General features: G+C 41.4%; 1 protein-coding gene across 5 annotated transcripts in view; it reads left to right on the top strand.

Moving 5' to 3' along the window:
- The window catches only part of CACNA2D1 (calcium voltage-gated channel auxiliary subunit alpha2delta 1), a 370898-nt gene that overhangs the window by 55136 nt on the left and 290470 nt on the right, over positions 1–25292 (top strand). For all 5 annotated transcript variants that reach the window (XM_081023487.1, XM_081023486.1, XM_081023485.1 and 2 more), the window contains exon 2: positions 13659–13740. In XM_081023487.1, coding sequence (XP_080879613.1) covers positions 13659–13740 — 82 coding nt within the window. The remainder of the gene's footprint in view (positions 1–13658; positions 13741–25292) is intronic.

Raw genomic sequence — 25292 nt, 5'->3', positions numbered from 1 at the left:
CTTTTGGTGGCTATTACCAGGGTCTCCCCCCCACCGCCATTCTGGCCCCTCTCAGGTGGGCGTCGTTGCCATTATAAGAGAACAAGGGAAGTGTTTGTGGTGAGTCCCAGACCTCTTTTTCTAGAAAAATAGCACTGGCTAGTAGCAGGCATAGTGCTGCTAAAATTGTTCCTTGGATACTGCTGATATCTGGAACAATAGGTCTGCTGGGGGCTCTTAGGTTAGGAGCGCTGTGGGTTAAAGCAACCTGCATGGCTTTCAGAGATGATTAGACAAATGCATAAGACTACCAGTGGTATGTTCTGAAAAGTGGAGGGAGGAACAAGCTGCATCGGCCCCGGCCCCGCTAGGTGCTGGGGTGAAATCGCCACAGCTCCCTCAGTGGGAGCATCGGTAGTTTCACCCTAGCATCTTGGAGGGCAGAAATATGTGCAGGTAGCAATGTGAAAAGGTGATGCAGCAATCCTCACTTTAAAAAAACCAGAGCAAATAAGTAGGTTTTCAGATGGTGCTGAAAATCCATAAGAATTGATGCCACCTGTATAAGAGAAGGGTGGGAATTCCATAAACATGGTGCCAGTACTGAGAAGGCCTTACATGTCCTATGCTCCAACTGTCTCTGCCTCCACTCATACCAAACATCTTACAGCCTGGTGTAAAGGGAATTTGGATTGCAGCCTAAAATAATTAAGGATTTGCTATCTTTCAATGGATATATTCCTGCAGGTGGGACAACTGAACCCTAACTTAGGGTTGGCTTTAGAATGGGACATGAAGAGCCATCCCAAAGAAGGGGTTACTTTTCTACTCTGGCCATGTTTTATGCTTTATCAACTTCACAAGCTTGGTTTTGGACTATCAGGAAAATATGCGTTTGTCTGTGTCAGTTGAGGCTGATAGGAATTGGGCAAGGCTAGTATGTATAGCATGAGTAAGAAATGTATTAAATGGAATTAAAATCACAGGTTAAAAATTAGGTGCCATCTTCCAAAGTACGATCATGCATTATTCAAGAGACTTGATAGAGAGTTTAGAATATTCTATCTGCATATACATAAGCTTTCTTTTTTGCTTTGAGTGTCTTGAGATTGGATGCTTTCCCTCCCTACTTGAAATGTTTTCCATTCTGACTGCTTGTGGTCACCTTAACTGGCATGTTTGGAGGCTGAGGCTTCCTTTGGTTTTGTTGCAATTAGTGACTTCTTGTTTCTGGGTTGGGGGAACCCTTTTGGTTTGCCTCCCTAAAAAACTCCACGATATTGCATGTAGCACCCAGAATATTTGCATTCTCTGACACATTTACACTGATGGACTTACAAGTGATGCTCTCATGTAATACATTGTGGCAGTCATTCTGCTTTTGAAAATGATAGATTCCCTAAGATGAGAAGAGGTGATGGGGTTCACAGTGATTCCATCCAGGATTGATGATAGATGGCTTTTATTTCAGCTCTCACAAGTCGTTTGAGAAGCTGGTGGAAAAGCAGTGTGCCGACGGCTTTTACCAAGTGTGGTGAATGGCTGCCAATTGTGGACCTGTTCCAGTAACAATTTGAGAACTGCATTAACTCGATTGCATGCAGTAGTGCCATTGAAGACTCATGTATCACTTCTTGATGTCCTCCTCTCCTTCAAGCAAAAAAAGATAATCACAGATTTGTGCAACATGATTTGTAGCTGCTTCACGGTGCTCCCTCTCTTTTTTAAGACCAACTTTCATCTGTTAAATACACCTCTTCTTAAGAGAGAGATTACAGAAGCTTAAGGGACATGGGTGGCGCTGTGGGTTAAACCACAGAGCCTCGGACTTGCCGATCAGAAGGTCGGTGGTTCGAATCCCCGTGACAGGGTAAGTTCCTGTTGCTCGGTCCCTGCTCCTGCCAACCTAGCAGTTCGAAAGCGCTGTGTGTCCGCCTCCTGGCGACTGGGGGAGACTTGGGAGTGGTGGGCAGGCAGTGAGCTGCTGCCCCATGCTGCTCGGGGGGGGGGGCTGTAAAGTCGCAAATATAAGCCACACTTTTACTTTTCACAGCCCGATTTGGGGGGGGGGAGTGTGGCTTGTATACGGGCCATTTTGGTAGTTTAAACCATGGCATTGCTGCCACTGGTAACATTTACTGACAACGTCTATCACTAGCTTTCAGTGCTGTACACTCTTTGCCATTATTACCTTTCTCTATCACCATGATCAACGTCATGTAGTGTGGTGTGGTGTAGTGGTTAGAGTGACCTGGGACAAAGACCTGGGAGACTAGGGTTCAAATCCCCTCTCAGCCATGAAGCTCACTGGATGACTTTGGGCCAGCCACTGCCTCTCAGGGTTGTTGTGAGGTTAAAATAGGGTCTAGTGCGCGACACGCACATATCAGGCATGCGTAAATTTGTGGTTGCCTGTATGCCACATTGAACTACTTTGAGGAAAGGTGAGATATAAAATGTAATGTAATAGTGTAATTGTTTGAATGTTCCAGGGGCTCAGTGAGCATCTGCACTTGTACTGGGCATGGTGGAGCATCACAGTCATTATCTGTATCACTAAATACAGATCAACCCTGCCTCTTGCAGGGCTGTCTCTGAGCTTATCACAATTGTGTGCCATTGCACCACAACCTCTGAATTTGGTAACGTGTATGGAATTTAGCACCCCAAGACTAGACACTGAATGCCTAGACTCACCTTTTCTAACACTCCAGGTATTGGTTTACAACTCCCATTATTCCCCAACCATTGTGTGTGGATGCGGCACTAAAATGTGTTTCTGGTTATGAGGATAGACTCCCCCTGCCCATGAAGCAGAATAAATAAAGTGGAGACAAATGAGAATGATTTTCTTCCCCTGTTGGCATGATGGGCATTTTTTGTGACCTTTAGCATTTCTTGGTGTATGGTTTATTTCAGTGCCTAACAAAATCAAATAAGGATTGTCTCAAGATTAGCAGTGTCAGAGGAATCAGTTGAAAACATATTGGCTGTGAGTTCTGGAAGACCTGCTCCCTGCCTTGTAGGCCATTTTGCACCTGGTCTGGGCAGGCAGGACCCAGACAGACTCCAGCCACAAAAGCTGCTGAACAGACTCCTGGGCTGGGGGTTTTCGTTGAAGGAGTCTTGTTCCTGTTGCTGATGTTAATGCTTTGTATCTTTATATTGGATTTTATGATTTATGTGGAAATTGTTCAATTTGGTAATGTACTACAGTGGTACCTCAGGTTAAGTACTTAATTCGTTCCGGAGGTCCGTACTTAACCTGAAACTGTTCTTAACCTGAAGCACCACTTTAGCTAATGGAGCCTCCTGCTGCTGCCGTGCCGCCGGAGCACGATTTCTGTTCTCATCCTGAAGCAAAGTTCTTAACCTGAAGCACTATTTCTGGGTTAGCGGAGTCTGTAACCTGAAGCGTATGTAACCTGAGGTACCACTGTATTTGATGTTTTGTTTATTGTTTATGCCTACTTCTATTACATTTGTAGTTATGTATTTTTATATATATTGTAAGCCGCCTTGAGCATGGTTTGAGCTTTGGAAAGGTGGCATTCAAATAAAATGATTGATTGAAACAGACTTTTAAATACTGGAACATAGCATGGCTCAGTGCTTGCCTTTGAAATGCATTAAAAGCTAGCATAGCATAGTTGTTTGGGTGTGCCTGAGTTGAGAAAGTGGAGATCCCCTCTTTTCGACTTATCTTTTCATTGGGTTTATAGGGTAGCCTTAGGGAAGCCACCATCTCCCACTCTCAGATGTGGTGCCAGTATTGTGTGGCACTTGTAAAAGTACCAATTCTGCCTGCTGAAGTGGTCAAGTGGGCACCTGTGGGGTAAGGTGATTTTGTAGGTAAACTGCTCCCAAGTTGTTAAAGACTCTTTATACTAATAATCTCCCTAATCATTTGGTGGTCCTTTCTCCTCTTTGTCTTCATCTTCCTTCCTTCCTTCCTTCTTTCCTTTTTTTCTCCCCCCCCCCTTCCATCTTTGGCCCAAGAACAATGCATTTTAGTTTCAAAAGCAGAATTACAAAACACCCAGTAAGGATTATTCCTCAGGCATCGTGTTCAGTGTTCAGTTTTATCTGACAGCCAAATCAAAGAAGTCCATATTGTTTTGGGTGTTTTTCAAGCTACTTGGAGTTCATGGGTTCAGTTTTTATGTCTTACTGTGAAAAGTGAAATGTTTATCAATTTTTCAAGCCCTCTCATTTTATCTAGTGTTTAGAATGAGAAATGAAGCAGCCTTTAAAAGATTGCCTTGATGTAAACCTAAGCAGTGAAACAACTTACTACTGCCACAAAATTCGTGTTTTTAAAGTAATGCTCATGTGGAAAAGTGAATTTGGGCGTACGGGGTAGAAATCGTTTCAGGGGATGGGGAAAGGAGTACCTCTGAATATTATTATTCACAATTCTAGCCAACCCTTACGTTTCCTTAGTGAAGGGAAATGCATTTCTAAACAAGGGATTGAAACCAGATTTAGAACCCTGTTTGCAAACTCTGGTTGATGCTAGTTTTAGTGTTATCCATTGGTAATTCTGGTGCAGTTATTTACGGTATTTCATATATATGCCATGTTTATCTTCCAAAGACTTCAAGGTAGTGTACATGTGCCCCCCCCCAATTACATCCTCAAAACAACCCTGTGAGGTAAGTTAGGCTAAGAGGTGAAGATTAACCCAAAGTCACCCAAAGCTTCATGGCTAAGTAGGGATTTGAACCCTGGTCTCCCAGGTCATAGTCCAACTTTCGCACATTTATGCCGCACTGGCTTTGATATAGTGAATGCCATCCATGAAGAGCTGTCAAGGGGAACAAGTGGATGAGTACTGTAGTTAGAAGATCATTGCCATATCCTCAGCAGGTCTTCATTGTAAGTTGTAAAAACACACTATGCTCAGGAATAGCCAATCTGTGTCAAAAGTAATCAATGGAGGCTGTCGCTGACTGGTGGGGAACCGGTGGACCAGTCCACACTGCAGCTGCCATCTTGATCATTGGCTATGCTTGCTGGGCTTGCTGGGAGATGGAATCCTAACAACATACTGAGGACCTCAGATTGCCCATCTCTGCTGGAGTTCATAGATTTGAGCCCTGGTAGGTTTAGACTCTCTGTAAGATGTATAATATTATTCTCGCCCACCCACTTCCTTGCATATGGAACAATAACTACATTAAAATACAGTGTATGTTAGAGAACTTATAGTAAAGAAGCAAATTATGTCGCCTGAGCAGAACTTTTGCCAAGGCCAATCAAAATAGCCTTGGGAACAGATATTTAAATATTCCATGCACCTCTAATTTTTATCCTCATTTGTATAAATCCTCTTTTCTTTAAACCTTTAATCTCTTCTTTACCAGTATCTGATCTGCCATATTTTAATGTCATTATGATTTTCTCTCTCTTTCTAAGGCTAAAATGTAATGCTTATTAGTTTTGGGGGAAATTCATTTTGATATAAATGAGTCAGGATGTGAACCTCAGAGGTTAAACACAGCTGATAATACCCTTTCATGCCTAAAGTGCTTTAACAAAGCTGTGCATTTATTTCACAAAGTCGTATTAAATGAGATTTATTCTGCCATTGCATTTTGATAACGGTACTTTGAGATATTAGTGTTGTGTGAGAATTCTACCACACAGTCTGAGGGTAACTTGATGTTGTATGCAGTTAGGATTTTGTATCAGAAGGGGCTGGTTATTGATCTGATTCACTATGAGATAAATAAAAACTGTGTGAAGGGTCTGTTTGAATCTCTAGCCCACTTTAGATGTGATCTTCCATGTGCCCAGAATAGTACAGGAGAAGAGAACAGGGCCACCCCAGTGGCCCATGTGTTGGGTTCTTAATTACTCACAGCCCAATCGTAACCATATGTACTCAAAAGTAATTCCTATTTAATTGAATGGGGGCATAGTCCCAGGTCAGTGGGATTAGGAATGTAGGTTCTAAATCACAGACGGGAGTCTGTGTGTTTCTTAGAATGTCCTCCCTCCCATTGTGTGAATATTGGTTGCTGGGGATATGGGGATGGGGCCTGTGTGCATTTCTCACCCCCACCCCTTTTCTTCCTCTGTTTGATTATGATTCTGCTTTGTTGCTTTTGTTTGTGTAAAAACCTGCACTATGGATCTGGTAGCCAGCAAGTTATTCCTCTCCAAAGCAAAAATGCTGCATTAGCCAATGATAGCAGGGCACTGTACCTGGAATATGCATTGATGCAAGGTGAAAACGTAACGTGTGTTCTGGGTCCTGATAGCATTGTCAGTGCTGGTTTCTTCATGGCAGAGCATGATGCCTGGTGGAGAACATCTTTTCTCACTGCTTGTGTGGAACTCTGCAAAAGTTATGGAAAGCTGTGCATATGGGTGCAATACATTTTTCTTTTACGTAAGGAGAGCTTAGGCAACCATACTGGCTGCCTCAACCATACTTGCTATTTGCAGGATGGTTCAAGAAGCATTTGCCAATCCATGAAATGGGCATGCAAGTTAATCCTGTGTCCTTGCTTACTTAGCATTCATCATGCTTTGCCTAGCCATTGTGGTAATATGTATGTTTGGTTTACCCATGCAAGTATAGGCATTGACTTGTAGTCAGTGATGGGGAAGAAAGAACCTTATTCCAATGCTTTGATTTGCCTAGCTGTTGCCAGAAGCCGGAGCAATGGGAATCCTGCATTCTGGTTCTGTGATCCTGTGGTTGCTTACTTACCTGTTTATAGTTACCTCTCTGAAGAGACATCAGAAAGGCAGAACACTTAGCGTGAACCCCACTATAAGTGCTTTGAACTGGATTGTGGGGGTGGAGATGTAGGTGGTGAACTTGTGACAGATACAGGATGTGATACTGACATTCTGTTTTATATGTCAGCCCTTAAAGTGTCCCGCTTTGATTATCAGCCCACTGAAGCCAGTTCATCTGCGGTACAATTATAGCCCAAGCATCCTTTCCCCTCTCCTTCCTCTACTACCGTATTTAGTATTCAGTTATTTTAGATGCAAACACGGTTCATGACTCTGGTACATATTAAAATACTGACCTCAGGGGTAGCATTAAGCTATGTCTGTTCCCTGCCCTCTGTGACCCCAGTGTCTGGGGCAAGTGGCAGGTTTCACTCCTCAGCTGTGCCCCAGTTGCAATCTGCATACATTGTCTCACTAGAATTTTAATGCAAGTCACTATGAATCAAGCCTGTTCCTATTGCCCTTTGATCTACTTCCTGGGTTCTGTTTCTTGATAGTATTGATTGTGGTGGAAATTTAGCTCTCTTCAGGCAATCTAAAGAGAGGAAATTAACACAATAGAGTCCTCCCCTCCATCACCTGCCACAAACTGGTGGGCAAATTTCTGAATCTGGGAGCTCCTGTAATTGTGGAGGCTTCCATGTGATTTTAGAACCCTGATATTCCAGGGTTTAAATTCCGTGGAGAGCCCTCTATGAGTACAGAAAGTTCCCTATTTCAGAACTTCACCTTCCAAGTTGGGATGGAGTTTAGTATTTTTGGCCCTGCTCCCATGAATATTTAACACTTGAAAAGGGTTCTAAAGAACTGACTTTATATCTTATTTACTTTATATTTGGGAAAGTTGTTCATTATGCATTTGGATATTCATGTTATCGTAACCAAATTTTGCATGATGGTACCTACAGTCAAGGCACAGGTTTTCCTCTATATTTTTTGATACAATTGGATGCTATTTTGAATCAAGATGGTGGACCAAAACTTTCGGAACTGCACTCATTTGACTCACTAATTTCAAAACTGCACTGTTTTCGGATTAGATAGGGAAAAGCAAGAGGAAGGAAAATTAATAAAGAATTCTTTTGCTTCTGTTCAAACAGCAAAAGTTTTTTCTGGTTAACTCAGCTCAAATAACTATAGTGGTACCTCGGGTTAAGAACTTAATTCATTCTGGAGGTCCATTCTTAACCTGAAACTGTTCTTAACCTGAGGTACCACTTTAGTTAATGGGGCCTCCCGCTGTCACTGCACCGCCAGAGCACGATTTCTGTTCTCATCCTAAAGCAAAGTTCTTAACCCGAGGTACTATTTCTGTGTTAGCAGAGTCTGTAACCTGAAGCATATGTAACCTGAAACACATGTAACCCGAGGTACCACTGTATTGGTTTGTTTCATGAAGACTCAACCAAAGTTGGATTATGTTGCTCTTAGGAGCTAGTCCATGTTGTGCTAAAAATAAAACTGTAGCTAACAGACTAGGTTAAGAATTTGGGCCTTATGTTTTGTTTCATGTGCCAGGAACTATTTTAAATATAAACAAGATTAATAAGAGCTCAATCTTACTCTGGTTTTTTTTTAAACAAAGTACTACAAAAGTTTTCTTAAACTCATTATGCATGATAAATTTCTAGGAGTCTAACTATGAGTGGTAATAACTGAGTTTTAGAGCGTAGCAGTAAAAGCTTGATTTGAGCATTTGATTAATTTACTTGGTATAAGCAATAAATAGCCATTTTTAAGAGCCTTTAATGAAACACCTCCAGGAAACAATGGCAATCAATGAACCCTAACTTAATTAAATCTTGTATCTTTTCTGTGAGATACTTCTCATTTAACTGCTTTATCACAGTCATCTTCTTGAATTGCTTAAATTATTATTTTTTCTTATGATGTGTACAGCTCTCTATATTTATGTCAATACATGATCCAAATTATTTTGTGCTAGACATATGTGTCTATTAATTTAATGAGGAAAAATGGAGAGAAAGTATTAAAATAATGACCTAACATTAATTTCTATAAGGAGACATTTTCATTTCACTTAATGCATGGCTGCAAATGAAAATTTTCTTTTATGCGTAATAGTGGAAAGTAAATTAGCCAATATGCAAACTAATGCTTAAAAGACTTTAATCTCGTGGTGTTAGGAGAGATCCTGAGTTCTATATGGAATGTCTTGATTCTCTTTACTACCAAACTTTGAGCAATAGCAGACTCTCATTTTTGAGACTAGGAAGCCTTATTTTGAAGTGTCCAAAAGGCATTGATCACAATATATATTTTTTCCTTTTCTGGGTTGAGCTTGAGGAATCTCATAAGCTTTAGACCACTTTCAAACTTTAAAATATGCTAATAATTCAACAAACAAAGGGATAATATTTAGGATTTCCTTCTCTTCTTCATCCTCCTCTGGCAAATATAACAGAAATCAGCATACAATTTGCTAGTATGTATGTCTACAATTTGAAGTGTGATGATGGAGAGAGAAATGCTTCATGATTTGAAGATGTTCTACAAGTTCTCCTTTTTAAAGATTTTGTCTGCCCGGAAGCAGTTCGCCAGGTGAGGTGGACCTGCTAGACTAGCCTCTTGGCAGATGGGTTGCTATTTTTTACCAGGAGGTAAGAGCAATGTGGCAAAGGGTCTACACAGTTGTAGTGGATCACACGACTGTAGACCAATTATGTAGCAGATCCAAAACTACATTCATATCCCATCATAATCACCACAGGTTATCTTTTGGTCTGTGTTTGAGGAGAAACTTAGTGATTTGGTGTCTTTGGCACAAGGTTTTATTTACAGTGCAAAGTTAGTAAAACAAAGATGGGTCAGGAGTTGTGTTTTTTCGAGAAACAGTTAACTTATTAATTACACTAAATCTAAAGATGTTGCAGGCATTAAAACAAAGCAGAAAATGCATGGCTTCCTTTAAACTTCCGTTGCTAAAAATCAGTTGTTACACTTCAGGTGGACGTTCAGGTTTCTATAATAAGTGGTAAAATGCTTAACTCAGTTTCTGTTACTTCACTCCCATTTCTTTACATAGTTATGACAGGTTTTAAACACTTTTGACGCCGCACAGCTTCCTTCACAACTTAATACTCTGGTTCATGACTGAGGGGCACTTTTTGTCAGTTACCCAACCTCTTAACAATCCCACTCCTGAGGTATTCCAATTAATATATCACACCTAGAGGATCACCTCACTCCTTTTAACTGGTTTGGGAGTCTTCTCTTTCTAGTAGATCTCTCCCCTTACTGGAATGAGACCCAAATAGACTGTTTTCTCACAGTTTCTACTTCTGCTGACTCAAACTCAGCCTCCCCATTACTTCTGCCTGTATACTTTCCCAAGACACTCAACACAGTCTTACTATCTAAGCTACGAGGCTCCTTCCTCTAGCTATTGACATTCTCCTCAGAGCGGATCTTAAACTAAGATTTGACCTAAGTCTCTCAGACAAACCCTATCCTAATCCCTATATCCCATCTCAAATTAAGCCCTGTGTAAAAAACAAAAAAACACACCCTCAGAAACTGAAGCAATACACGAATGAGTATGATGCCTGCTCCTGATCTATCCCAGGGAGAATGCAATCCCTGAATTTTCGCATTCCCGTTTGTCTCCTGCCTCTAGCTATGCTTGCTAATCACAGTCTCTGGTCTTTCTCTCAGAGTTTTAGATATTCATATCCTGTGGACAGGGGACCATGAGTGTCTGTGGTAGTTGTGCAGCTGGGCACATTGTCCCTTCGTGTACTACTTTCATTGTTGTATGTTATTAAGTTTATTTATTTTTTTAAATAAATATTTGGCTCTCATACTGAAGGCCATTCTGGGCAGGAGGGGGAAATGACTTTGCACTGCTAATATATGACTGACTCAAATCTCATTTATCTTAATTCTGAAAATACCATCTCTTTTCTTTTGAATTGTCCTGGGATAGAATAGCCTTCATTTGGGGATTGTTTGTTTGTCTGGTAAAGTGGAACCAACTGAATGAAAGGAAGAGAAAGATGTTGTTGAATACCCGTGATTCTCTTGTCTCTCACATTAAATGAAGTATTTGTAGACTTCTAGGCATGAGACAGCTTCTAAAGCAAATTATAACAAGAAAATGTACAAAATCAAGGGGCTTTGACATATGAAAAGAAGAAGAAATGATACAAGGATATATACACTCATGTTACAAAATGCAGAGTATTTGCATCAGTGACAATGAAATTGCACAGGAAAACTTTTTTTAAAAAAGCTTTTTATGTGTATAAAGTGGTGACCATTTTTTTAGCCTTCCCCACGTTAGATGAAATAATAGATAAAGTAACACAAAGTCTTAATGCAGAAACTAGCCACAGAGCACAGCTATCAAAATGCTGTGCAGAAAAGCAAATGTCCCACTCCAGCCAAGGTACAGAGTATGAGTATCCAATGTGCAGCCCAAGATATCTTGGCAGTCAAGGCAGAAATTCCACATTTAGTTTATTGTAAAATGAAATATTTTATTTGTTGCCCTGTCACAACACTCTACATCAGATGCATGAAGTGAATTGGCAACCACTGTAACACAAAAATTATCCTTAATTGTGGGGGCTTTGTTAATACTGTTTGAGTGAGATTTAAGAAAAATGACAAGAGTAAAACTGGTACATTCAACTTCACCGCAGTTTTACATTTCCTCATGTAATCTCTCCCCTCATTCTCCTTTGTATGCAGGTCTTATGCAAGGGCTCAGTTCTGGGGAGTCCATGTGTAAGCCTAAAAGGCAGGAATCCCTGGCCCTGCCTTTCCCCCATGAGGTGGAGGGCTGCTTGCCTGGCTTTGGGGAGGCCACGCAAGGCTTCTGGCTGCATTTTAGAGCCCTCCTGCTGCTTTCCCAAAGCTGGAAAAGCTCACCATGGCAGCTCTGTGCAGGTTTGTGTGTGGGAAATAAATAAATGGAGAGTGGGTTTCCTCCACTCTCCATTTATTTATTTATTCCACCTCCCCATGCAAAGCTGTGATCGCATAAATATAATCAGCGTAAGATGTGATTTACCTGTATTTGAAATGGTGTCCCTGGTGGTAGCCACTATTGACAGAAATAAACAAAAAAAAAAAGTCCTTCTGGGCACACTATAGTTCTCCAGGTTGCAATAAGGGTTACTGTGCATGACAAATTAAGAAAAGCCAATAGACATGCCTCCCCCCCCCCAAAGCAAATGCTTACTCCCTCTTCTTGAGCACAGAAGCATCAAGGACCATACATGCACTATAAATTGAAAGCACATGACTCCCCCCCCCCAAAAAAAATCCTGGGGACTGTAGCTTGTAAGAGTACTGTGATTTTGCAGCTCTCTCTGGAGTGAACTATAGTTCTCAGGGTTCTTTGGGGGAAGCAATGAGGTTTAAATGGTGTAAATACAACGTTAGTAAGGAGACAAAAGCAGCACTCATCTGAATCTTAAAAACTCACCAGCAACTTGCACGGGCAGAGAGCTGGAGGGGGCAGAGGTGGGAGGAGCTGTTGTCATTTAACATGCCATCTCCCCCTCCTGGGCATAATGCAAATCCTATGGGCTTCCTCTCTTTTTGACATGGTTTTCATTGCAGTTTAATGTTCTGCTTGAACAGTCAAGAAAAAAACCCTTTTGCCTGAACCTTTGTTTTGTTGATGCCCTAAACAGCATCAAAGAAACCCAGCGCTGTCTCCTTAAGGCCCCAGACTTCACGTTTGGTGTGACATTTTTCTTGTTGTTAAATAAACTCTGACCATGAGCAGCTGTCAGGCAGGAATACACCACAGGCTAGCAGTCAACGAAACACCAGACAAGCATTTTGGCAGCCAGAGGGCTCTTGTTTTCTTCCCTTCCTATTCTCCCCCACTCTTGACACATGTAAGAAACGAAAATTCAGTAAAGCATGGTATCCTTGATTAGATTATTTTTTTTCTAATAAGGAGAATGTATTTCATCATCCCAAGTGGTATACTGTCTACTTAGCTCTCTGTGTATAGACATATATGTGTTTGTCTGTGTATCGATCAATGGTAAATACATCCAAACTTAGTTTGGCATTTGAAAAACAGCCATGAGAGACCACACCTGCCTGGAAGCAACTCAAGTTCATTTTCAGTAATACACTTTTAAGGGATTTTAAGAATGGGAAAATGATATACAAATATAGTATCTTAAAAAGAATACTAATAGTTTTCTTATGTGTGATCATCTGAGTTCATTTTGTCTAGTATAACTGTGTGTATGTTCTCTGATTCACATATATTAGCTCCCCCTGAATCCATGTTAACAAGCCAAAGTTCCAAATCCATTCCCTTGCATAGCAAAATGAAGAATATGTGGTTTTGCTTTTTTGCCATAGGAATAGCCAGATAACAAAATATTTTGCACTATTTGCATTTCTCTCTCTCTACTGGGATAAAATGCATTATATGAGAATATTCTTTCTGTAAAATGCTGTTGTTAGTGACTCTCATTTTTGGGTGTTTTGCCTTTTAAAAATGTAAGCAGCAAAAGAAAATAGTATAAGATACAGAGGGTTTAGGTTTTTTTAAATAACACTTCCCAAGAGGCAAAATGTGTGTTACTTTTTTATAACTGTTGTTAAGCAGTTGGAGGCAGTATGGTATTTTTATGTATCAGACTTTGGTTGGGTGATTTTTGTTTGTTTGTTTTACTCCTTTCTCAGTGCCAGACTGTTTACAGGAGGCTTCTCCTAACCAAGTTAAATCTAAAATATGCCAAGAGTTTCCATGAGAGCAGGCGAGGAAGAGAATGAGTAGAGCAGATTCACAGCAATATCAAAGGGACTTCAGCATCAATCTGCCACATGGAAGGCATTCTGTCAGCCTCTATTTATGCTTGTGATCATCATAGCTATTTGCCTTTGATCTAATGGGACGTCTCTTTTCTCCTTCTTTTTTATTTCTGTAGGATAAAGCGGTGGGTGGATAAGATGCAAGAAGACCTAGTAAGGCTGGTGAAAACAGCGAGTGGGGTGGATGAACTTGCTCAAGTAAGTGACAATTACATGGATGTAGTGCATGAGGAGGTTCACAAATGGGCACCTAGTAAATGGTAGACAGTCTCGTTCCACTAAGGAGTTTTTCAGAGAGCAAAAAGCCAACACTGTTAGGGCTCAGTTTCAGATTTGGAACACAGCACTAGTGCAAATGGGGCAGTAGCTTCTCTTGAACAGCAGTTGCATCCTAGGAGCCTTGGTGGAACAGTGTGCTCCCTATGACATTCCCTACTATCCTCAAGTAGCAAAATGTATTGGGCTGTCCCTGCATTCTGGAGCCTAGTGTCATATTGCATGTGCTTCTATTGCTGCTAACAAGTTGAAAGTCATGGGCAGAAGCAGCAAGGTGCAGATGGCACAGATGTCCTGTGGAAGACACCATCTGTACCCTCCACTTATTTTTCATTTTTGAGCTCTTTGCATTAGCCAGCATTCCCCCCTGCCACTTACACACAATCCAACACCAAAGGGGTTTTTCCAACACAAACTGTGACAGTGAAAACAAATGTGGATTCCTCCTTTTAAAAAAATAAAAGAAACTGAAAGCCTAAAATTTCAGGAGCACAAATAATTTAATGCATTGTGTGCTGTATGCAAAGAATGGCCTGGAGCGCTTAACAGCTCTTCCTATTATATTTCTTTCCTCCAAAGCTAACTTGATAAAGGAGGTTGCTGCATATTCATTAATTGACTTACTGTCGTCTGACTTTGTTTAGTCAGACTTGCTTATTGTTAGGAAAAGCTAATATTTAATCAGGTGCAAAAGGCATGGGCTTATTACTGCCTCTCACAGCAGCAAAAACTCCTTTCATTATACTGCCTGTCTGGTAAATGTGAAATGCTATAAATGGTGACTGGGAAAAAATGTGGGGGTGTCTGTAGTGAGCTAGAAATGCCCAGATTGTCATAGATTTACAAGGCATTCCTCTGAAAGGAGAGCAAGTCTTTCGCAGTAATTCAACTCTGTTACTGATTTCATAGGAGCAATGTTAGAAACACTTTGTGGAAGGGAAGAACTTCCTGATTGCAGAGGGCATGACAAGGTGTGTGGTTGTCAGTCACTGTGCGAGTGGAATGGGACCTGTGTGTTGTCCCTGGATTCCCATGTGGATGTGGGAAGAGAAGTCACCCCTTGGCAAAAGAAAATCCTGCAGCCCTTACTTGGAGGGGTTGGCCTCTTTGCAATGGCTTCCAGAGAGCTGTAAACAGGCAGTTTGTCAATTGCATGTAGGCATCTGCACTGTGAATCCTGTAAGCAATGCACAGTCGCAAGACCCAGATGCAACTTTGTGCTTGTTAAAAAGATAAGAACTTTATTTGCATTAGCCAATAGCTATAGCAATAAGATAATATACACTGGGGATAGAGCTAAATAGTTAGCTATATAAAATACATTCTGGAGGTTTACATCAATACAAATGGAAAAATTTCCTGGTAATCTGGTTCTTTTTAGTTCTCCACAGCCCCTTAGGATGAAGCCAGATGGATTTATAGTGACCTTCCCCTAGCTGTGTGCTCTCCACATGTTGTTGAACATCCAGGCATCAGCCCCAGCAAGCATGGTACCCTCAATGGTTAGGGTTGATGGGGAAGGCTGCGCGCAAGCTACCCAGGGCTGACGTAGTCCAGTTCAAGCAGCGTCCGTCAAAGTTGTTATACAGATAGTCCTTGCATAAACTCTGAACATAAGCCTATTTAGATAAGCCCCATCTTCCCAGTCCATCACCTGACATCATGTATGTTAGGTTAAGACAGGTGGGTGTTGTAAAAGAAGCATAGTATAAACTGGCTAGCCAAAGCTTTCTAACAAGCAAAACATCTGTGTTCAACCTAAGAGTCAGGGTAACATAATTTTTTAACCTGTTCCATAACAAAATTCAGAGTCATGTGAAGCTCAATTGACAGCTGGGTTTACCCTTTTGCTGTTGAGATCTGTGTAAATGATCCTATTGACTTTACTCATCAACTGACCATTACCATGGCTTGCCTGCTGTAGTGTTCTCTCAATCTAATTAACATTGTGTGTAGTCTAAAATGCAAAGTAATTAAATGTTCATGCTCTGCTAGAGTCCCTTACTGGACAGGGTAATAAAAAATGAGGTTACACTCTGCCTTAATGTAGTTTGGCTCTCAAATGTCAAACCACTTGAAGGGAACAATAGCTCCTTTAAAAATTATGAATTTGCCCTTCTTTCACAACTCAGGAGTGAGGAAAAAAATCTAGAATACAGGAGTGAAAACTGAACCCCCCTAATAGAACCTTCTTGCAAAACCACCTAATTGGATAGAACACTACTCCCAGAATCTATTTCCATTTTGATATGGAGTTGCACTAGCAAGTCAAGCGTGATATTCCCAAGGCATTATGTTAGTTCAGTCCCAGAGCTATGGAGCAAGTGTATACAGTTAACTGTCTGCAGATGATAAAACATAGAGTGAAAGGAACATTGGATTTAGAGGACGGATGCTAAAGGCAGCTTTGGACATTGCAAACCAGTGGTGACAGAGGAAGAGTGTTTGACCTCAGCTCCCTCTTCTTCATTGCTTCCTCTTTAATTTGTGGAATGGGGAGGCTCACTCTCCACTTGCATCTGGCATTTGCATTTTTGCATTTGAAAGAGCAAAGAAAAAAACAGGAGGCGGGGTTGAATCACAAGTGATTTGCACATCTTGTGATACTCTTTGTTCATAAGGTATGAAACTTCTTTAAAACTCAAAAGAAATGTGCTCATCCATACTAACCTTTAGCAAACTAGCACAAAAGCCTTTGGAAAGCTTCTAACATGTATGTTCTACCGTACTTTTTTCTATGTGGTGTAAGGGAGGCACAGGAACAAGGTTAGCAGTGACTAGAAGTTGGTTAGTAACATGTTTGTTTGTTTTACTACTGACTCATGTGACCTGTGTTTGTGTGTATGCATGTGTGTACACATAGATATATGGGATTTTGAAAAGAGTTGTGGTTTAAAAATAGAATTTTTTATACACATTTTGTAAACACAAATGAATGCTGATAGCTGCAAGATCAGTCTGGGCTCAGCTCTAGAGCTAAGCCAGGCAATCAGGATAATAACTTTTGCTAGACTAGACCACACCGGACTGCAGGCAAGGGATCATATGCCTGAATGCTTCTCCTTACCAAAAATAACAAAAAAGCCCCTACTCGCAATGTATTAAAATAGTATCTCGGGAGCAATGAGTAAATCATCTCTTTGGGGGCATTCAGCTCCATGTCATTGTAATCACATGGAAGGGGAGAGTGAGGTCCTATCTCTACTGTCACATCCCCCACCGCCCCACTCGTCACCCACACATTGGGGAAACACCTGTAATAGGGGACCTTCTGTGTGCTTGGGGAACAGGCATAGTCTATGTGTAGCCCTCCAGATGTTTTTGACTACAACTGCTGGCGGCCCAACTCAGCATGGCCCAAGATCAGGGATGCTGAGAAGTGTTGGTGAAGACATCTGACAGGTGCCATGTTAGCTACCCCAGTGTAGACTCTTCCCATGACTCACAGCCTTTATAACACAGGGTTCAAAATCACAGGGAGAGCCCTTGCCCACACCACAGGCTCCGCTTACACCCATGGATGCTAGGAATGGCAAGGCCTGTAGGCTCTCTCTCAGAACTTCCATAAAGGGTCGTCATCATGAGCAGTGCAAAGTGGCACAGTTGGCAGCCCCCCCTTAGTCATATAACTTGAAGACAGGTCACAGCTTAAACAACATTCACTTCTGTTAGTGGGTCTGGCTTGGAGATTTCTGGTCTGAGAGTCACTCACATCAGTACAGAACGAGTGGGATTCAGATGTTTAAGACCTGGGTTCAAGACCCGCTTTAGCTGTAGTCTCACTATGTAGCCATTGGCAAGTGGTTATCATCTTCCAGACGTCTCCATCTGTAAAAAGCAAACTGCCTTTCATAGAGTCAAGCCAAAGAAAATGAGGAGACATCTGTATACTCTGTTATTGACAATAATCGTTCAGAAATGGGGCTACTGAAGTGTGAGTGTGTGAAGAAGCTATAGCTTATCTTTGAGGTTATTTTCTTTTACCCTCTTGAGTCTGTTTTAATTTAAATAATAAAGAAGATGGAATACTTTGAAAACTACTGACATTTTATTTAGACTTCGTGTGTATGAAAAGGAAACTGTGTGGGATGTAATCTTTTCTTGTCTAATCATGTCAAAACTTTAAATTGCTGCAGGGCTATGGCTCATGTTTCACAAGATACAGACCATAGTAGAATTTGTATCTCAAGCAAAAGAGGACAGGGCCTTGCACTTCAGCTTACTGGGGTATATGTGAAAGTAGCTTCAGACATCTCTACCAGTGTGGAGAAAGCAGGTGTGTGACTGACTTGACCATTCTCTTTTCACGCCTTCAGTTTAGTTTTTAAAAAAGTGCTTCCCTTCTAATATCTCAAGAGAAGAATGTTACATTTCTTCTGCAATGGGATCTGTGCACTTCCCTGACATCTGGAACACAGACATCTCAAAGTAGAGGAGCTACATGATTTCCCATTAGGTGGGAAGCATGAAAGGTGCACAAATCACCCATGGACCTACTTTATATGAACCTGATCCAGAATCCTGTGTGATGTGTTCCATGTTTCCATGGGACATTAGAGGAGCAAGCTTCTCTCTACTTAGTATCCATCTTTCTTATCTCTCTAAATATGCCCCACCATCTCTATTCTTTTGGGTTTATTTCTTCAGATTGACAGCATGTGCCAAGCACAAAGTTTTCTATAGAGTTTTGTACATCCATTGTGTCTTGTCTATCAAGCAGCAGGACACTGGGAGAAAGGACAGATCGGGAAGCTGAGGCTCCAATACTTTGGCCACCTCATGAGAAGAGAAGACTCCCTGGAAAAGACCCTGATGTTGGGAAAGATTGAGGGCACAAGAAGAAGGGGACGACAGAGGATGAGATGGTTGGACAGTGTTCTTGAAGCTATGAACATGAGTTTGACTAAGCTGCGGGAGGCAGTGGAAGACAGAAGTGCCTGGCGTGCTCTGGTCCAGGGGGTCACGAAGAGTCGGAAACAACTAAACGACTAAACAACAACAACAAGCCACCAGAAAAAACAAAACCCAAGGGAGAAAAAGAGAAATATTGTGTATATAGATATTCTGAAATGGAAAGTTTTGTTTTAGGAAGCACGGTATGAGAAATCTTATTTCTGAGTACTGGTCCACTCCTAAGATGCTCCAGCATAGGCATGCTTAGAACAGGGAATGCCAGTAGTTATGCCCCTGAAATGTTATAAAATATGGCCCCAGTTTTGCAAGGTGATTATGCAGTTTCAAGAACTTTCTCCCTGTCTTGTTCCATGTTCTGATGCAGTAAATTCCTAAGCTGCCACTGTGTGAATTTCATATACGTAATACAGTGGTCCTTATTCTCTAGACTTACTCTTGGTTTTCTGATATTTCTTCCTGGCAAATAACTGTCTTTATTTTTTTACATTGTGGGAGGAGAATGTCATTTTAACACATTGTTAGTGTACACAAAAATGCACTCAAGTTGTAAGGAGGCCACGATTTCTGTCCCACCATGGTTTTGTTACAGTCTGCATTGTTTCTGTTCTGTTACAATTTGGCTTCTGCTAAAAGCTACATTATTAATCTTCCTATCTGCTGTAGCTGAATCTTACATACAGGTACTAAATTATGTGATTAATTTCAATGCATTTCAACAGAAGGGAGACATCAAAAACAATGCATTAAATAACACAATTATTTGTGCAATATTTAAGGTCTAAAATAACCACTAATGCATTTATTTGCTTTCATGGTTTCCATTCCTCACTTCTGACAAATAAGCAGATTGTGGGAATTTCTGCTGCTGTTTCTGACAGAATTCTCTACCATCCCAGCTTCACTTGTTCTTCAAGTTTCAGCCACCTCCTGAAAGCAGTATCTCAGAGGGGCAGCTCATCAGCCATTTACCAAAGCCATTACTAGATGTGCCAGGAGATGGGCTAGGGCAACTGAAGAAAACATTCCCTGCTTCAGAAGCTAGTACAAGTTAGGCTGTTGTAAAGGTAAAGGTAAAGGGGCCCCTGACCATTAGGTCCAGTCGTGACCGAATCTAGGGTTGCGGCGTTCATCTTGCTTTACTGTCTGAGGGAGCTGGCATACAGCTTCCGGGTCATGTGGCCAGCATGACTAAGCCGCTTCTGGCAAACCAGAGCAGCGCACGGAAACGCCGTTTACCTTCCCGCCGGAGCGGTACCTATTTATCTACTTGCACTTTGACATGCTTTCGAACTGCTAGGTTGGCAGGAGCAGGGACCGAGCAACGGGAGCTCATCCCGTCACTGGGATTCGAACTGTCAACCTTCTGATCGGCAAGCCCTAGGCTCTGTGGTTTAACCCACAGCACCAGGAGGAAAATAATTGTCAGTCTGTATGTGGCAAAGGCAGTGGCCTCTTGTCTGGTTACAAAAACACAATAATCACCTCTATTTTCATCTGTGGTATATGTTGGAGGATATAGAATTCTTGGGTTTTTAGTACAAAAGTTACACTACGTGCACAGGATTTCCAAAGCGGTGTGACTATGTTTAAACTCCTGTAGGAAGAACATGTTTTTAATGGCTTCTTAAAGATTAAGCCTTATTACGACAGAAGCCCTTGGGGACTATAGTAGTGGACTGAGTATATTAAAATTTGTGCCATAAAAAATAGTCTTTAAAGAGGCATGATGATTTTTGGTGTTAATGTCTAAAGCTGTGTAAACCACAATGCAAGCCAGCCCTGCCAGGATAGCTTCCCAGGAGCCTTGTGTGAATCTCAGACTGTACAGGACATATTAGTCCGTAAAGCGGAAGGCCTTCAGTTATGTCTACCATCATATTTTTAAGAAGCATATGTTTCTACTGGTATACTGGGGCAGCCTTACCATGAGGCGAAGTGAGGCAACTGCCTCAGAAGGCCAATGCCAAAAGGCAGGTGTAGGCAAACTCGGCCCTCCAGATGTTTTGAACTACAGCTCCCATCATCCCTGACCACTGGTCCTGTTAGCTATGGATGATGGGAGTTGTAGTCCCATAGCATCTGGAGGGCCGAGTTTGCCTTTGCCTGCCAAAAGGCATGGAGGCAGCAGTGAGCTGTCAAAGGACAGAGCCACACTTCCTAAGTTAGCTTGCTCTCCCACCACTAGTGTTGAAGTAAGAGTCAGTTGCCATAATGGTCAGCTTCTATATGCGGAAAGACAGGAGCGCCATTTTGTCTCTTGCCTCAAGAAGCAAAATATTTGGGGCCACTCCTAACATTTTGGCAATGTTTTATTTTTATTTATTTGTAAAAAAAACCTATTTATTTAACGATGTAACACAAGAAAACAACATTTTTTTAAACAATAGTACACCATGTGATACTTTAAAGTTTCAGATTTGACAGAGATATTTAAAACTCATGGGTGGTATTTAACAAAGAGTAGAGCCACTGAAATTAATGATCATGACTCAGTTAGGCCCATTAATTGCAGTAAGCTTTCTTCAGGTAAATAAATATTAGTTAAATACCCCTCAATGCCTTTAATAAGCTTTTTTTATTTCTTCACGCCAACCAAACGTGCCATGTTTTGAAGGAGTATGTGTGTTACTGTCTCATTTTATCTCTTCACCCGTTGAACAATGCCATATCACTGGCGCACAAAATCATCCTCATAGTCTAGCTATCTTAATGTTTGGTCAGCTTTTTGGCTTGTGTGTTATTTCAGACTTGGTTATGCCATTCTTGCATTCCATTTTTGTGTGTGATGGGTTACGGGCAGAAGCAAAGCAAAAGTTGTGTATCTCTGTATTGCAGGGCTGTTTGAAATTTTTATTTTAACTTCATTAAGCATCACAAGTAGGGAAAATAAATCAATGACACCTCAGACCCTAGCAATGGAAGCTTTATGTGAAACATTAAGAGGGACCACTGTATATGTGTTCTTGTTATCTGCCTCTCTCTTAATTCATACGAAAATGTCCCAATTCCCCATGGTAGCCTTAAGAGCAAGTGAGGTAATTGGCTCTTTGTGAGAGATGTGTAAAATGTGTCTTTGAAGACACAGTGGAGTAGAAGGACGTGCTGTTTGGCAGCCTTCTTAACTCTTTGCACATTAGGCAGAGACTTTTGCATCGTGTGCAGCCTTGTATCAACATGCAGAAAATATTACAGGTCATTAACTTTGAATAAATATGCAGCATATGAAGAACAGTAAGGGAACAATGACAATGGCACTCTCTCTCCTGAGTTGGAAGCATCCTGGTATATTGACATAAAATTGGTCTTATGATGGCCTTAGAGAATGGATTTATAAATGTGGGAGGATTTTACCATCAACCTGAAGAGCTTTTAGCAAAACAGCAAACTAATTGAAAAACTTACGTAAAGGCTTTGTTAATTTGTATGCTTTTGGTAAAAACTACCACACTGCTTCCAGTGAGTTCTTTAGACTCTAGACCACAGAAGCAGCTGAAAAATAATAAATTTAGGGTACCTTTTGACTACTTTGTATGAAGCATGAGAATGGAACACATTTAGTTATTTAAAATATTTTCCTCCCAAAGAACTTTAATTCACATGAATTTTCAAGGTGACCAACAACAGTTTCAATATAAGCATTTGAGTCTCAAAAAATTTTCAGTAAAATATCCAGATTTAAGACGCATCACTGAGCTGAGCAGCAAAACAGACAATACTGTAACTAGGATTAAAACAGTCATCTATCTCAAGCTGAAGACCTTGCACATTAGAATTGTTTTTTATCAGCTGATGACACACCATTGAAGAACAAATCATCTGGGCTTTCAGGACAAAGTCTGGTTGCTGCAACAGTAAAAGTCATTTCCAATGAATTCTCCAACCACTCTTTGGTGGTGGGACACAAAGGACCTCCCCCTCCCTGATGATCCTGTCAGCAGCATGCAGGAGAAATATATCCTTTTTAAAGTATCCTAGTCACAAACTGTTTAGGGATTTAAAGGCAAAATGGAACTTCAAAACAAATTGGGAGCCATTGGTGCTGGTGCAGAATTATGGTCAAGTGATTAAAAAATAATAATCCAGTTGAGGCTACCTTCTCCAGCCAAGGGCACAACCCAAGGTGTTCAAAATCACTCCAGAGCCACAAACAAGGAAAGTCCCAAACAAGCAGTGCACCTGAATCAGATTTCCTAGTTGACAAATGTACTTCTTTCCTGCCTGGATTAAGTCTCAGCTTGCTCACCCGCATACTATCCTTCACAGTAAATAGGTTATGACCTTCACTGCTTCTCTGGAATCTAATGAAAAGGAGAAACAGATTTTGGTATCATCAATATATCAATGTCACTCATACCCCTATCCAACCTCTACCATTAGGAGCCAGAATGCTGGCTTGGTGCCACAGAATTGCCCTCCTGATGCTCGTGTCACTGTTGCTTCCTGGGATGGTGTGGAAATGGGGCAGGGCCAATCCAGGGCTCCTGCTGGTGCAATCATGCAGCCCTGACCTTTCTGGCACCTGCCCTTGCCTCATCCTGGTAAGTGTCAGTGATGCCAGCATTGTAGATGTTGAATAATATTGGGATAGGGTATAGCACTGACTCCCAGAAGCCAATGGGCATGGAGCGGAACAGTATTGGTACAACCTTTACCTAGGAAAGACAGGAGCCAGCACATAATGGCTCCTTCTGGCCGCATGCTGCCCAGGTGTTTCACAAGGTTACCATGGTTGATAATATTGAAAGGGTCATACTCCTCCTGCCTAACTGCTGGTATAGGCCATCTACCAGGGCAACCAAGACAATATCATGCCTCACTTGCACTATACATTTAAAGCAGTGTCAGGTCACTTTCAATGGGCGTGGTTTCCCCAAAAGAATTTTGGAAGCTGTAGATTTTTTAAAGGTGCTGGGAATTGTTAGGAGACCCCTATTCCAACCACAGCTACAGTTCTCAGAATGGTTTCACAGCCAATCCCTCACCTCAGGGTACTTGGAGAACTGTAGCTCTGTGAGGGGAATCAGTTTGTTTTTAAATTGCATATATTCAAGCTGGATTAGGCTTGTTTAACTGCTTTTAATACTGAAATTTAAATTGTTGAAAGGCGGGCAATAAAGTTATTAACAAACAAACAAACAAACTGTGTTCTCAGAATGGAGATTTTGTGCCTGTTCAGAGGCACTATATTCATTTTTTAAAACAAAAGTTTTCCTAGGATGGAGGAAGGATATTTGTGCCTGATCTGAGGTGTCAGTCTGGGGGTATTAGTTTTTTAAAAAACCCAATAAAAAGCCAATATTGCTATTCACAGAAGTGTCCAACCGCAGAAATATCAAGCAAGGAAATTGGCAATGTGGTGTTAACCCTTGGCATTGAAATGTGGAGAAGGCAAAAAATCTACTTTTCGTGTGTATTGATATGACAAAAAGAAAACCCTGGCAGATCACTGGCAAAGCCAGTTAAAGGTGGGATGAGCTGGGGATGTCATTAGCAAAAAACAAATTAAAAAATAAAATGCTTAGTCTTGTTTGAAGTTGATTGGTTTTTTATGCTCCAGTAACATAGTGCACATTTCACAACCTTATTTTCTAATGCCAGTTGTTATTGAACAAACAGATCCACTGGCTGTGCTGAAAAAATGTGCTGTAGGTATTAGGTAGGTAGGACTGTCTCGCCAGAGTGGTGCATGCTCTGGTTATCTCTCGCTTGGACTACTGCAATGCGCTCTACGTGGGGCTACCTTTGAAGGTGACCCGGAAACTACAACTAATCCAGAATGCGGCAGCTAGACTGGGGACTGGGAGCGGCCACCAAAACCACATAACACCGGTCTTGAAAGACCTACATTGGCTCCCAGTACGTTTCCGGGCACAATTCAAAGTGTTGTTGCTGACCTTTAAAGCCCTCAACGGCCTCGGCCCAGGATACCCGAAGGAGCATCTCCACCCCCATCCTTCAGGTAGAGCACCAAGGGCCTTCTGGCGGTTCCCTCACTGCGAGAAGCAAAGCTACAGGGAACCAGGCAGAGGGCCTTCTCGGTAGTGGCGCCCTCCCTGTGGAACACCCTCCCACCAGATGTCAAAGAGAAAAACAGCTACCAGACTTTTAGAAGACATCTGAAGGCAGCCCTGTTTAGGGAAGCTTTTAATGTTTGATGGACTACTGCATTTTAATATTTTGTTGGAAGCCGCCGAGAGTGGCTGAGGAAACCCAGCCAGATGGGCAGGGAATGAGTGAGTGAGTGAGTGAGTGAATGAATAAGGGTTGTGAAGGATTGAATTAGATGTACTTTTGATATGCAATGTTAAAAATGAAACAAAACTCAGTGGTAGATCATTTGCTTAGTATTCAGAAGATCCCATGTTGAACCTTTGACACCTCCAGTTAAAAGGATCAAGTAGCAGGTGGTGTGGAAGACCCCTGTCTGAGATGCTGGGAAACCACTCTCAGTCAGGGCTAGATTGACAAGTCTTAGTGAAATAATAGGAAAGCTTGGAGCTGCTTTTTGGGTTTGTTGACAGTTTCCAAACCACAATAGGTTTTTTGCTTATTTTTGGAAA

This window comes from Podarcis pityusensis (genome assembly GCF_964106645.2).
Source record: "Podarcis pityusensis genome assembly, chromosome: 10".
Lineage (NCBI taxonomy): Eukaryota > Metazoa > Chordata > Lepidosauria > Squamata > Lacertidae > Podarcis > Podarcis pityusensis.
This window is presented reverse-complemented; position numbering and strand designations above follow the sequence as displayed.